Consider the following 13762-nt stretch of genomic DNA (forward strand, 5'->3'; position numbering starts at 1 on the left):
TGGGAATATTTATACCAATGAAAGGTGTTAGTGAAATGAAAAACTATATCTATTAAGTTTCTATAACTATGTTAGTACTTTGGAGTAAGACCGTAGTTTTAATGTTAGTTTTTAAAGATAATTTACGATCCTGCATTAAAACCAAATTTATTACGGTGCTAATGATTTGTTTAATAACTATGAACGTAGAAAACTTTTAAAAATATAAGAAAACATCAAAACATTGTTTGGATAGATCTAACTTTTCTACTTCTCAGCCCCCGGGTTTCATCAGTTAATATTTATTTTATTTCCAACAATTATTTTATGAATATAAATTAATAATATATACTTATATATACCTACCTACATAATAAATTTTAGTTTTTAACATAAATTATCTATTGTATATAATCTTTATTTATGAGCACATATTATTTTCATTTGGACAGTAAGTACAATATTTTTTTTTTTTAAACTGTTAAATTGTAATGTTTTCCGCATCATCAGAAAAAATTTTAATCTTCGACAGTAAAAGTAAAGTATAACAATTTTGATGAGGGACATGAATCTTTTATGCATGGATACAATATAGTTCTCGTTTTTAAAACATACCTATAATTCGTTCGCTGGATTACAGTTGTGATAAAAAATATTTACTAGGCGTGTATCCAACCCATTAACTAAACTTAAACATTTATCGGGACACAATCATTATTCTAATACATAAATATTACATCTATTGATACACAGCATAAGACCAATTTTTGAATTCTCTAAATGTATAATATAATATTATTGCTTTGGTTTTACTCTGACTTACAAATAATTATATAATACTATGTATACTGCAATAATGGATACCTTGTACTCGATATCGCCCTTGGTAATAATGGTTGGCATTATTTCGGTGACCACTGTTCTGACTGGTCGATCTAGGCTTAATGGCCGGGGAGTGCCTTCTTAACGGTACGGTATCAGAGTACCTGGACTGCTGTGAATATCGGTTAGGGGCTTTAACGGGCATCCCGCCTCCGAACATGGCGTATTCTCTTTCCATTTTATCGTAATACCTAAGCGAAAAATGTATAAAATATACCGCGAGAACGATACAAAAATCAAATCGAGCTACTACTTAATATAGATATATTTCACCTGCATTCGGTGTCCGAATAAGAAGATCTGGTGTAACAGTCCGACATTCCAAGAGCGCTGTCTGCGGATCTCTGTGATATTCGACCCGTTCTTTTTAGTGACGTGGTCCTGGAACTAGAAAAATAATAATAATCGTACAAACTGTTTTAAAAAAATACGCTTGTCGGATTACGCTGCAGCAACACTAGTGTATTGCAACATTTAAAGCCTCGTTCTAGAGCCGACTTTCGAAAATAACAATCAAGTATTTTTTTTAGGCGGGGTTTTACCATAAAATATTTGTCAACTAATTATATTATGTTGAGTTATTTAATACGGATTAAGTGCAGGAGGTACTCTATGCACGCATGAAAAGTGATGACTTAATATTATGTCTATAAAATAATAATATGTAATGCAAATTGAACAACTATAGTATACGAAAATCCTAACTCAAAAAATTAATCCTACGTTACCCGACTAAATAATTAAAATATTATCGAAAAATCGAAAAATCGAAAAATCGAAAAATAGTAATAACCATATAATATTATAAATGACAGTACCTTATAATATTCAGTATAATCCAAGTCCAACTAAAGAAAAATATACAATATCTATAAAATTCAAAAATCGGTTCTATCTGATAAAAATAAATACAATATTGAATGTCTTTGCATGAACGTGAATACAATGTCTATTCGTATTATGTGATTTCGATTAACTAAGACAATGATTAAAATGAAAACAATTATATAGTTGAATCATATAGAAATAAGAATATGCTCATGATCAATGTCGACGCAACTTAATATAATGATCCTCCCTCACATGTTATACTTGAACGACAGTAACTGCACAAAAATACAACATAATCAATAAACAATATATATATACAAACGCATTGCATTAATTTCTGGAGATACAACTATACTAGATGAAGCCAGAACCCATAAAACTTGACGCGCAATACCTAGTGCTATGTGGGTCATTAGGGAATTATATATATAACAAGTGAACGTGCTTTGACTGGGTTAAAATATGTAAATCCAAAACCGGGTACATATATATATATATACGTTTAAAATCTTACCCGCCGTGTGATCTTGTAGTGGACCTTTGACTGCGGGACCTCCTCAGGGACTGTACTCGTCTCTGCCGCCTGGTGCACGTGTAACAGCATACTTTCCAATAGAGGAACCTGAAGGAATGCGCCATTATGTCGCCGATATTTGACAGGCACAGTAGCATCAACGGTATACCGACGATCGCGTAAAATATAGTGGCTATTTTTCCGTTTAGGGTTTTCGGGGCGATATGACCGTAACCTGAAACAAAACAAATTTTTAATCAACTGCAAAAGCCGTCCATATATTATTTGAAACATAATATTATCGATGATATGCGGTTATAAGCGAACATAATATTGGCATGACGCGTTGTACGGATGATCACGCATTTTTCTGGAATCACAAATTGTTGTTTGAAAATTATTTAAAACGATTCCATTTTAAGAATAGATATTATTTAATGTCCTATACAGCTCAACTTCTTGTGAACAAAATACTGCAAACATCAATGAGATAAACGATATTTTCAAAAAATAAATTCACTTTGTCAACTCATGATGCGTTAACCATCGATATATGCAAGGCGATTTCGTAGGTCCCTTATTAATAAACACAAACAAGTTATTTAAATTATCGGCCTATAGTGATATGGAGGGTAGGTTGCCAGTGTTATTGTTATTTATTATTATCGAACACTGTAAGACACCAAAGCTCTTTACTAAATACTTGGTGAATATTTATCAAACACGTTTATCTAAAGTGCCTTATATGCGAGACTAAAGTGGTTTCGTAAAATCATCGGGCCAAGTGCGGTTCTACTGATTAAAGTTTAACAATAGTTAAAATGACTTTCTTATTTAAACAACAAAGCCTGCTTAATTAAACAAAGTTTTTTTTTATACTGTAAGACAGGTTGACTGTAGAAAGTCGAAAATAATGTACTGTAAGCAAACTCAGTAAATCAGACACAATGAATAACAACCTAAAGTTTAAAGTAATTTCAATTAGTCAACAAAAAGTAAAAAATTATTTGTAATCAATCATGTTTTGTTATTATTGTATAAGTATAATAATGAAACCACAGTGATAATCGGAAAATAAATATATTTTTGACGTTCGTAAAGTTACGTTGTTACAACTATGTCCAATCGATCCAATTTTAGTGTAATTTACTTGCAGCTAATATTTGCAACAAATTTCCACGTCGATAAATACATTTCAAATTTGTCACACATGTTTTACGGCTATACAGACGAACATTAGTCTACAATCAATTATTGTGCTTTGTTAAAAGCAGTCTAAATTATTTGGTGATACTCAATAAACTGTTTTTACTGTAGTACTTTTTGGGGAATTTTAAAAGCTGCTTCTCAACTCACGTTACTAGTATAATATGTTTAGAACTTTTAACTTATGACACTTTAATTTGTTTACCTAATCGTAAAGTTCCAACAAAATTCAAATTTCAAACAATTTAGGAATTCCTACATACTTTTTTTTTAATTCACGCCTTTACTCGTACAATCCGAAAAAGTTTCCAAAGAAAAAAATCTCGCTCAGAATCGTATACATTATTTTATAAAACGAAAAGGTTATCGTCTAAAATAAAATAACATAAATAACTAACAAAAAAAAACAAAATAATTTATCATAAATTATGAAACACGAACACTTTTTCACAGGTTTTAAGTAATAACATTATAAATGTCACCCTTAGGTAAAATGATTGATGACACAAATCCATAAGTATCTATATAGTATTGTTTTGAATTTTAACTGATTACTCAACGACATTACATACACCATCACGGTAGAAATTTCGAAAATATAGGGTCAATAAAATATACGATAATCATATAACAGTTATTAGAAATTAAGAACAAAGGCGATGTACTGGGTTTAGCTTTGTTTAGCGAAAAAAAATACGTTTCGTGTCGTCGCTTTACTCGCTCCCAGCAATCGTCAGATCCATAGGCGGACAAATCGATTTTCGTTCACTTTCCGAAGAGAAAACTACGACTCATGCAATTATAATCTTAAATCTTATATTAATTATCCATGGCCTGAACATATTATATACAGACGAAGGAAAAAAATAATCGAATAAAAAAATACATCCTCACGTGTCACAGCGCGACCGGGATATATATCAATAGAGATTTGTAACGCTCTACATGCACGTCGTCTGCGTCGTCCACCAAAAAAGATCCAACCAAATAGAGAGGGCCGGTTTTAATGTTTTATGCTCGAAGAATGACCGTTTTTTTCGGCGTCAAAAAGTTGATAATTAACAATTTAACACACACGCACATACACACACACACACATCCTGTCAACCCAAATATGCACGCAGACTTCACGCTTATCCGGTGGACGATGATTCGTAAGTTTTTCGTAAATTTAGGTTTAATATGCTGTGTTACAGCCTACTTGTAGTTATGTGTATCGATCGTCGAGCGCATTGAACCACGAGAAGTCTTTTTTTTTCATCGTTGTTATTATTTCGCCACCTCGACGGCAATAATCATATAATATTATGACGCCAACAGATTTTACTTACGACATCACTCTATAGACCACAATGTAATTTACAGGGCGATTCACCGAGCATTCACGCTCTTCTGTTATCCTTTAATATTGTATTTTTGAAATTTTCGAGAAGATATTATGTAGGTACGCAAGTATAAGTATAGTATACTGAAAGAACATAAATGTTTAGATACTTTTTACACAATTTAAAGAGTGACCTGTGGAGAGACACGTCTCCTTTTTTCAACTACTTTTCACACTGAATTTTCAAGTAGATTATTTTTTTTTTAATGTTAATGCTCCTGAAAATCAAAATTCAGACAATTAGTTTACTATTTTCGTTGTTTGTTAGTACATAAAGTTTAACGACTCTAGATCCTAATACTATAGACCGAGATTTAGATGCATTGACATTTTCATAGGTATTGTTTAGTGGTTCTCACTTGTATCGCCTCGGGCCACGGGCTAAAGCCCACAGAACACGTCGTAAATGGTATAAAAAATACATTAATTTGAAAATAATATTATGGTCTTTAACAACTTTTAATGAACATATAAAATCCAAAAAACAGAATTCGAACAAATGCCAGGATAAAAGGGCAATGAGCATCATGATTGATGAATCGACATATATAATATAATATAATATACATTATATACATTAAATATTTTATATATTAAAGTGGCCGAAAGTATTTTATACATTATGGAAACCCGCGTTGATTCTCGGGACGACGAAAATGTAGGAAGTCGTGGGAAGTGTGGGTACAATATATAAAAAATGACGACCTCGTTTCGATTTGGTTTGTTGTGCATATATAGGTAGGCTTATTATTATAGTACGTTACCTTTATAACGATTATTGTTATTATTTTATTTTTCACAGTCGGCAGACGGATACGTGGGGGCGCGCCATCGTCGGTTTCCGTATAAATTATAATATTATTGCAACGATGACCTAATCGTATAATCGTCGATAAGTATAGTTATTCAACTCGGTCGCTCGCCAAATAATATTATACAGACACCGAACGACTTTCGCACGCATCCCAAATCCCAAGCCATTGTTTTTCACTTGCGATTCGCCGGAAAAGTAAAAAAAAATACAAAAAGATGCACGCGAGCCGGCCGATCTGCACTGACACAGGTCGCGAGTGAGTCGTACAATAATCGACAACATTCGATTCGATGTCCTCTCGACCGAAAGCCGCTTTGAAAATAAAATAGAAATCCCTATAGGTACAGGCATAATATCTCGATACGTATTCGGGATCCCTCGTTGGACTGCACTATACCTATATCCGTGTTTAATAATCCTTTTCGCTGACCTTTAGCATCCGTTCACAAAGTAAAATAGTACGCCAGTGGGATCATTGGCCAATGTTTTATTATACAGGGTGACTTGTGGCCAACCGTGCTCATCCACCAATTCGTGTCCTATAGTAATATACGTATACATAATTCAAATATAACGTTTGGAATATTAATTAAAGAACGTATTTTCAAATAAGTAGTTTATTCAAAATAATGATGACCAATCTCTTTCAATACAATATAATTGCCAAACAGATGATGATCTTTTGGATAGTTTTGATTCGTATAAATCGAAATTCGAACGATGGCAGTTATTTAACTGTATATTAGGTACCTATTAAGAATATATAATACTATAGTACTTAAATAACAGTGTTATATAAAAAAATAAAAAATGATCGTCTTTAAATCTAGTAAGTATCTAGGTACTCTTTATACTCAGACAGTTAAAGAGTTCTGAATAAATTAATAACAATCATCATGATTATTTCTAAATCATTATAATAGTCCACTATCTCCTAAACATAAGATACTATTGTGGACTATTATCTTGAGGTTTTAAAGCTTAATAACTAAAAAACTAGGAACAACATAAACATATTTAAGAAAAAATCATGGCCTTACAAAAGATAATATAAAATAGTGTGCACTCATTTGAAAAAAAAAAATTTATTGCCAGGACATTTATTTTGATAACAGAACAAATGTAGGTATTTTAAAATATGATCCTTCAGTATGCAATATAAAAATCAAAATTTAAATATAAATAACTTGACAACAATTGTGGTGAGCATAATGCTTTGTAAATCACCCTGTATGAGGTGGTACGTTGTATCTCCATTTATTTTGGTCCGTCGAAACACAAGGGCTTGATTTATAAGTTATAACTATAGGTATATGCTTGGGGTGCACTTTAAAATGTCCAAGATTTCAAATTAAAATACAAGTCGTATCGGAGGACCATAATAAAAAAAAAAACGCTACAACTAAACAACTTTCTAAGATCGAGAAAAAAATTCGGTTTTCTGTTCCGTGATAATATCGTTTGATCACAATTCTGTAAGCTACGGTTTTTGAAACCACTACACATATAAAAACAAATATTTTACTTATAATAATATAATATAATATATAAAATATATAATATAATAAAATGTACAAACATAAAATAGAATCACTTAAGACACTCCCACATAAGTCTCACCGCACACACTTTGCATTGCGATATAATAATGTCTTGTTGTAAAACGAATTCAAAAGCTAATTGAAGCATTCTCACAATCCAAATAACTATTTGTCTGAATAAGAGTTGTTCATTTTTTTATTAATCACGACTTCGATTATAAATCCTAAAACAAACATAAGAACACGAGTATTACAATTTTAAGTTGTATGAAAATTTTTGTTTTGAAATGTTTTAATACCCTAAAAAAACAAATCAACATTTCGTAATTTAATGTATTTATATAAAGACCAGATCATTTTTGATGGATGAGAATATTCTGAAATGAAATACACAAGCATATTTATTACCCGGAGATATAGTATATAAAAAAAGTAAAAATTATAATTTATTTCAAAAACAATAGCTCTTGCGTTCCGTATAGAAACTAAATTTAAATCTTAAAATGTTCTGGAGATTTCCGTTTCCTGAAAGAAATTCAAGCCGGAATACTTATTAACACTAACGAATTGAATAACGACGGAAATAAAAGTCCATAAAAACAAATCTGTCTTTGAAAATGGCTGCATTGAATAATTTATTTTATTATCCCGAAGAAAGTTTGAAACGTCATCAATATTTGTCGTTGATAGTTTTGTTTTAACATTTTAATTAAATTCCAACAGAACTTTAACAGAAAATAATGAATATAAAAAATGGTTAACCAGTAATTCGTCACAGCTAATATTTCGAAATTGTTCACAAATTCAAAACTAAAATAAATTTCAACAATAATAATATATTATACAACAAAAGAAATTAAAAAATGTTCGTCCAACGTTCATAGGATATCATTTATACTATCAATACGCCCTAATTGTTTTTAACTCTGAATGGAATTATCTTTCACTATCGCTTTTGTGATCACGTGTCCACTTCCAAATATTATTATGCAGTCTGATCACAGATTTTCTTTAGACGGTTAATATTAATGAATATTTTCAAGAGCTCACTAGAAAATCTTGAAGAAAAACCAAACAGTTCTGTAAAGAAAATTTCCACAAACAAATAAAATGTCACCTAACAATTTTCGGATAAACCTACCTCAGCTCGGATCGCCTTTGAGCGAAATGATTTATTATACCCGGTGATGATGTTTTTGTTTTTAAATTGTTACCATCAAAACCATAAGAGTTTTTTCATCAATCGACATTGCTAAAATGTTATGTCATTACCTTCAGCACACAGTTAGAGATATTATATAGGTCTTGATGATTTTATATATAGAGATACCTACGTCTTATTTAAAAATGATCGATTAAAAATCATGAAGTTTTGAGGACCTTCGGAGGACGTTATAGGTAGTGGGCATACCAATTCACGGTTTGGTTCCCGAATAAACAATGGTGTTTGTTTCAGTCGTTGACACTCGAAAAAATATAATAATACGGATCGCGTTAGAAGATGATTTACTATTGCAGTAGAGTAGGCATCTACATCGAAATAATCAATACTATTAAAACCGACATCACCGGAAGTAATGTCGTTACGAAGAACAATCCGATTTTTTTTTTACATCATTTTTTTGTTTTTTATATTCAACAGTTGTAGTTGTGTGCTCGTCGCAGTCTGTAAATAACGGCCAGTGGCGAATAGAACGCGGCAGTGTAATTAAAACTTAATGCAATAAAACGACCCGTCTGCATCGAATCCCCTCGACACTTACTATAATAATATATATGGTAGGTATGGCTAACCACCGCCAAAGTGTGCGAATACTACTACCATGCGGATGACCTTCTGCTCTGATCGATGTGATATTGGCATATATTATATTTTTCTATAATGGGCGATTCGTAAACAGGCGTTTCACGGCTCGATGGTTGAAAGTACAACAAGTACAACACGCGACTACAGCTCATCTCATCAATAAGGCGTCCGTAATAATATTTTTTCGAAACAGATGACTGGTTCTTTTCGGTACGGTTTCGACCATTGCAGGTGAACATTTCTGTACAAACGTTTGGCTCGGTCAGAAGTTCAAATTTATAAAGTGGGGGGGGGGGGGGGAATAAAATATACCTCCTACGACCGAGCCGATTTGATACCTGAAATCGAATTCAATCGTTTATCGTGTGTAAGAAAAAACCAAGCCCGCGATCCGCTACGAATTTTCGTCTTACCCTACGTATGCAACCGCGGTATTACTTTAATAATATATACTGCAGTTGTATACCAGAAACAGTCGACGTAAATATTCGCATTGAGAGGACACCCCACCGTATGTATTGTCTCCGTCTTACAAAACGCGAAATATACCAAATTTACGCTCAGCAGTTCACGTTTTATGCCGTTAGCTTAAAAATTAGAGTGAATCGACCTGTTATGAAACTTGATAGTAACAACATTATCTGTGTTTTGTTGGAAGTTTTTTAACGATAATTCAGTTTTTAAGTGAGTTATGAGCATTTTTAATTTACATTTATTATACACGCATAACTCACTTAAAAACTGAATTATAGGTATCGTTAGAAAACTTCCAACAAAAACACAGATAATGTTCTTACCATCAAGTTTCATAATAGGTCGCTTCATTCTTATTTTTAAGCCAACGGCATAAAACGCGAGTAAATTTGGTATGTTACGCGTTCGTAAGACGGAGACAACACAGGCGGGTGTGGCGTCCTATTTAACATAATAATATCGATATACTTTCGCGAACCCATCATAATATTATTATTATAATTATTTGTATTATCTAACACCACCGGGTCGAGAATCCCGGAATTATTGCAGTAGACACAATAAAACGTGCCGTGTACTGCGGGTACAATAATTATTATACCGTCTGTGCATGTATTCGGCTCGCGGGTATGTAGGTATAATATAATAGTGAATAATATAAATGACGAAACGCTATGCATCGGCTCATTATTTCGCTATCTGATTTTCGCACCGATTCCAGTGCGCTCGCGACGGCGGCCGGACGACGACGACGTTCCGCGTCGTTGTGTCGTAATAGTAATCATAATTATTATTATTATATTACACGTCGCGTGATATGTACAGTATACGTATTTTACGTATAATCCCATTTAGGTACACCCACGCCGCCGCCGTCACGATGGGCGGACATCGCGAAAATAACATTATCGTTTTGACCCGCGAACGGTCCGACCAGAGATCCCGGATTTTGGGTCCACGAAATCCGACGCACTCCGACACGGCACGGCTAATAACTGGCGCACTGGTTTGCTAATGCGCGCGGGTAGCTCCGGTGAGTTGGATAACGTGATCGAGTACAATACGATGCCATTATACTATTATTATTATTTTTTTTTCAAATCGTACCTATGATGTGTGTACGGCGGTCGGCGACGACAACCGCGGTTTGGTGTGCGGTCGTCGGTCGTTGCGAAATAATAAAATTGTAACAAAATACGATCGTTTGCTCTCGACGACGGTCCCGCTATGGCACGAAACGCACGATCGCTACCCATATTGAAACCAACAACACAATTATAGACAATTTATTTATTAATTTACCGTATTATAGGAATTGTATACATAGTATATGCATTTATATTTAATCGATGGTGGGTATAATTGGCCTATTGAGTACATTATCAACATATTACCTATGCCTGTGTTGAAAACGCAACAGGCCTATGATTATGCAGATACAGGCAATGTGTGCCGACACGAATCTAGAAATAATCTGAAATGGGGTGAGCTAGATTTTTTTTTTTATTCAGAAAGACGACAAATGTAATTTTATTTTTTTATAGTACATAATATCAGATATAAGATAATAACATATTTGTCAAAACCATGAAAAATGTTCCAAATTATAACAAAATTCTTCCAGGAGGGGAGGGGGATAAGGTCTTAAACCTAACCCATAGCGTAGGGTTGATATCAACAAAAAAAAACATACAAGGTGCATGTGTTAATTGCACAAGTATTATTCTGATGTTGATTGAAATTACTTCTTATTTGCAAAGTCGTATTTTTGCGATGAATTTATAAAAAATGTATGTATTTTGTTTTAGAAGAAAATTATAAAATTCATTACAAGAATAAATGTGAATAATTTTCAAAATGATTTTTAACAATAATTATCTATAGCTTTTATAGTATCTATATAGACTATAAGAAAACGATTTTTTTCATCACACCACAATATATTTATGTTGGAAAACGTTTTTTCAACTGCTGCATTTGTTCCGGGCAATGTCAAAGTATATTCGATAATTTATTCCTGATAGGTTTTGTAGGCCAATATTTTGATTTACCATATTACACTCAACAGTTTCACACCATTTATCTTCCACTTTTGTACAATTTTTCTGCCTTTCATTAACTACAGTTTTAAAAATTTTTACTACATGATTAAATTCATCGAATAAATCATCTTCATCTAATTTTCAACCGTTATGGCCTTATCGCCTTAGTCTCCCCTCTCGCTGGATCCACTCCTAACCATGTGCGTTACGCGTATGATGTACGCACTATACTCAAAGGACGAAAGGTGATACTTATATGAAAGGTAAGTAATTATTTTCTTGGAGAAGTTTGAACGGTTTTCGAAACATTCTTTTATCTAGATTATTTTAAGTCAATACAAATTAAATTTTTAACAATTGTTATCATAATCATTATTTATGTTTTTACTACAATATTTAGTTATAACTTATAAACTATATAATTTTATAAGTATTAAAAGTTTAGAAGGGCGGAAATTGTAAGGCACTATACAGGATATCCAACACTATCTTGGTCCACAGCGTTTCCACTCGTTTACACTTAAAATCTTATAAGAACTAATTAACTACACGTTCAAAATTTGATTTTTAAGTATTTGAATTTATAATATAAACAACATAGTAGATTGAACCACGGTGGTTCAAAAAAGTTTAAATGTTTACAAAACGAGTGTACACTGTGCACTAATCAGAAGAAATAGTAGGGTGAATTATTTTTTTGGTTAGTTGCTATTTATACAATTTTAAAGTTTCGTAATCAATGTGTAACTCAGACGATAATTTATAGAAATATGCTACATTTTTTAACCGAGTCAAGTTAAAATTTTCTCCGTATTCAATCGTTTAAAATGTAATAAATTGATATTTCAGGAAGCACCTAAAATTTAAATAGTAATATTTCCGGCTATTGAAAATTTACCAAATCAAACATCAATCACTCAACAAATACAATTAATAAACATAAAAAAGAAAACTTAACTGTCCAATTAAATTATTTCTTAAACGAATTTTAAACCCTTATCAACCAGCTTTTGACAACTGTCATTGACAAATTAATTTTAAAAAATGTCAACTAACCAAAATGTCATCTATCCTTTATCAATATTATTATTGAACGCCAAATGCGGATTACTCAAAAAACAACAATGAACTTCAATATTTATTATACGACGAAAAAATTAACATCGTGTTAATTACAAAAAACCATTTAACACAAAAAAAATATGTATAAATTAAAAATCAAATTGAAATTTGAGGTGCTGTTAGTGAACGGATCAATCGCCGCTCAATCGTTTAATTCTTTATTTATAATCTTTATTTTATTTTCAAATGTACTTATCATGCTCTATTAGTGGTACATAGATACTGTATATATATATTGTATACTGTACATTTTTTAACAATAAAAATAAACATGCATAATATTATTTGTTAATATATAACTTATATAGAGTTTAGTGAACTAATTCAATAGTTAATATATGTATCGATAACTTCTTCGTTATTTTTGGTAATGTGTTCACTGTTTACTGTTTAGTGTTATGTTTGATTAATGTTAGGTATATAATAGTTTTTATATTGATAATAGTTAAGATGCTCATATGTTAATTGCAAAATATTATACGTAACACGCAGTAGTAGATGCAATGAAAAAAAAAACGCTGAAATGAATAATGATGGACGTTAAAAATCCTACATCACTGCACAGTTTCCACATATTGATATTGTATCATATTGTTTCGCTGAATACATAAGTTTTTACACTGTCTGGCGATGAAAGTAAAAGTGTTAATCTCGACATCTACTCGTAACTTGTGATTTAACATAATACTTACTCCGTAAAGTACGTGTAATTCAATTTCGAAATGTGAATAATAATATGCTATCGGACAACTCCTAACTGTACAATCATAATAATAATAATATATGTATACATTTACAAGTACCTATATTATATACAACACACTACGACGCATACACGACTGTCGATTTGTTCCGTAATTTACGTGCAGTACGGTAAATGTATACACTAATTATTATACGTTTCCAACCGTGAACGCGATTATTTCATCGGATTATCATCGGCATATATAGGTACCTATATTATAGATCACAGGACACAGTTTACACCATACAGGAAACGCGTTTCGCGGGAAAACGATTGAAAACTCCGTTTTCCGTATGTTACATGCCCTATATAGACATATTATCGTAGTAGCTGGTACCTATATAATATATCACTAATAACACTACCGACGAATCGTATGATGATAATATTAGGATTTATTAGGATCGATCGAAACGGTTTG

At 32.1% G+C, this 13762-nt stretch overlaps 1 protein-coding gene across 3 annotated transcripts in view; it reads right to left on the reverse strand.

Moving 5' to 3' along the window:
- LOC132950182 (uncharacterized) overlaps nucleotides 1-13762 on the reverse strand; it is a 57771-nt gene that overhangs the window by 14772 nt on the left and 29237 nt on the right. For all 3 annotated transcript variants that reach the window (XM_061021457.1, XM_061021456.1, XM_061021455.1), the window contains exons 3-5: nucleotides 2207-2441; nucleotides 1135-1248; nucleotides 844-1052 (exon numbers count right to left, since the gene is read on the reverse strand). In XM_061021457.1, the coding sequence (XP_060877440.1) occupies nucleotides 844-1052; nucleotides 1135-1248; nucleotides 2207-2441 (558 nt within the window). The remainder of the gene's footprint in view (nucleotides 1-843; nucleotides 1053-1134; nucleotides 1249-2206; nucleotides 2442-13762) is intronic.

The sequence above is a fragment of the Metopolophium dirhodum genome, chromosome 8, assembly GCF_019925205.1.
Source record: "Metopolophium dirhodum isolate CAU chromosome 8, ASM1992520v1, whole genome shotgun sequence".
Classification (NCBI taxonomy): Eukaryota; Metazoa; Arthropoda; class Insecta; order Hemiptera; family Aphididae; genus Metopolophium; species Metopolophium dirhodum.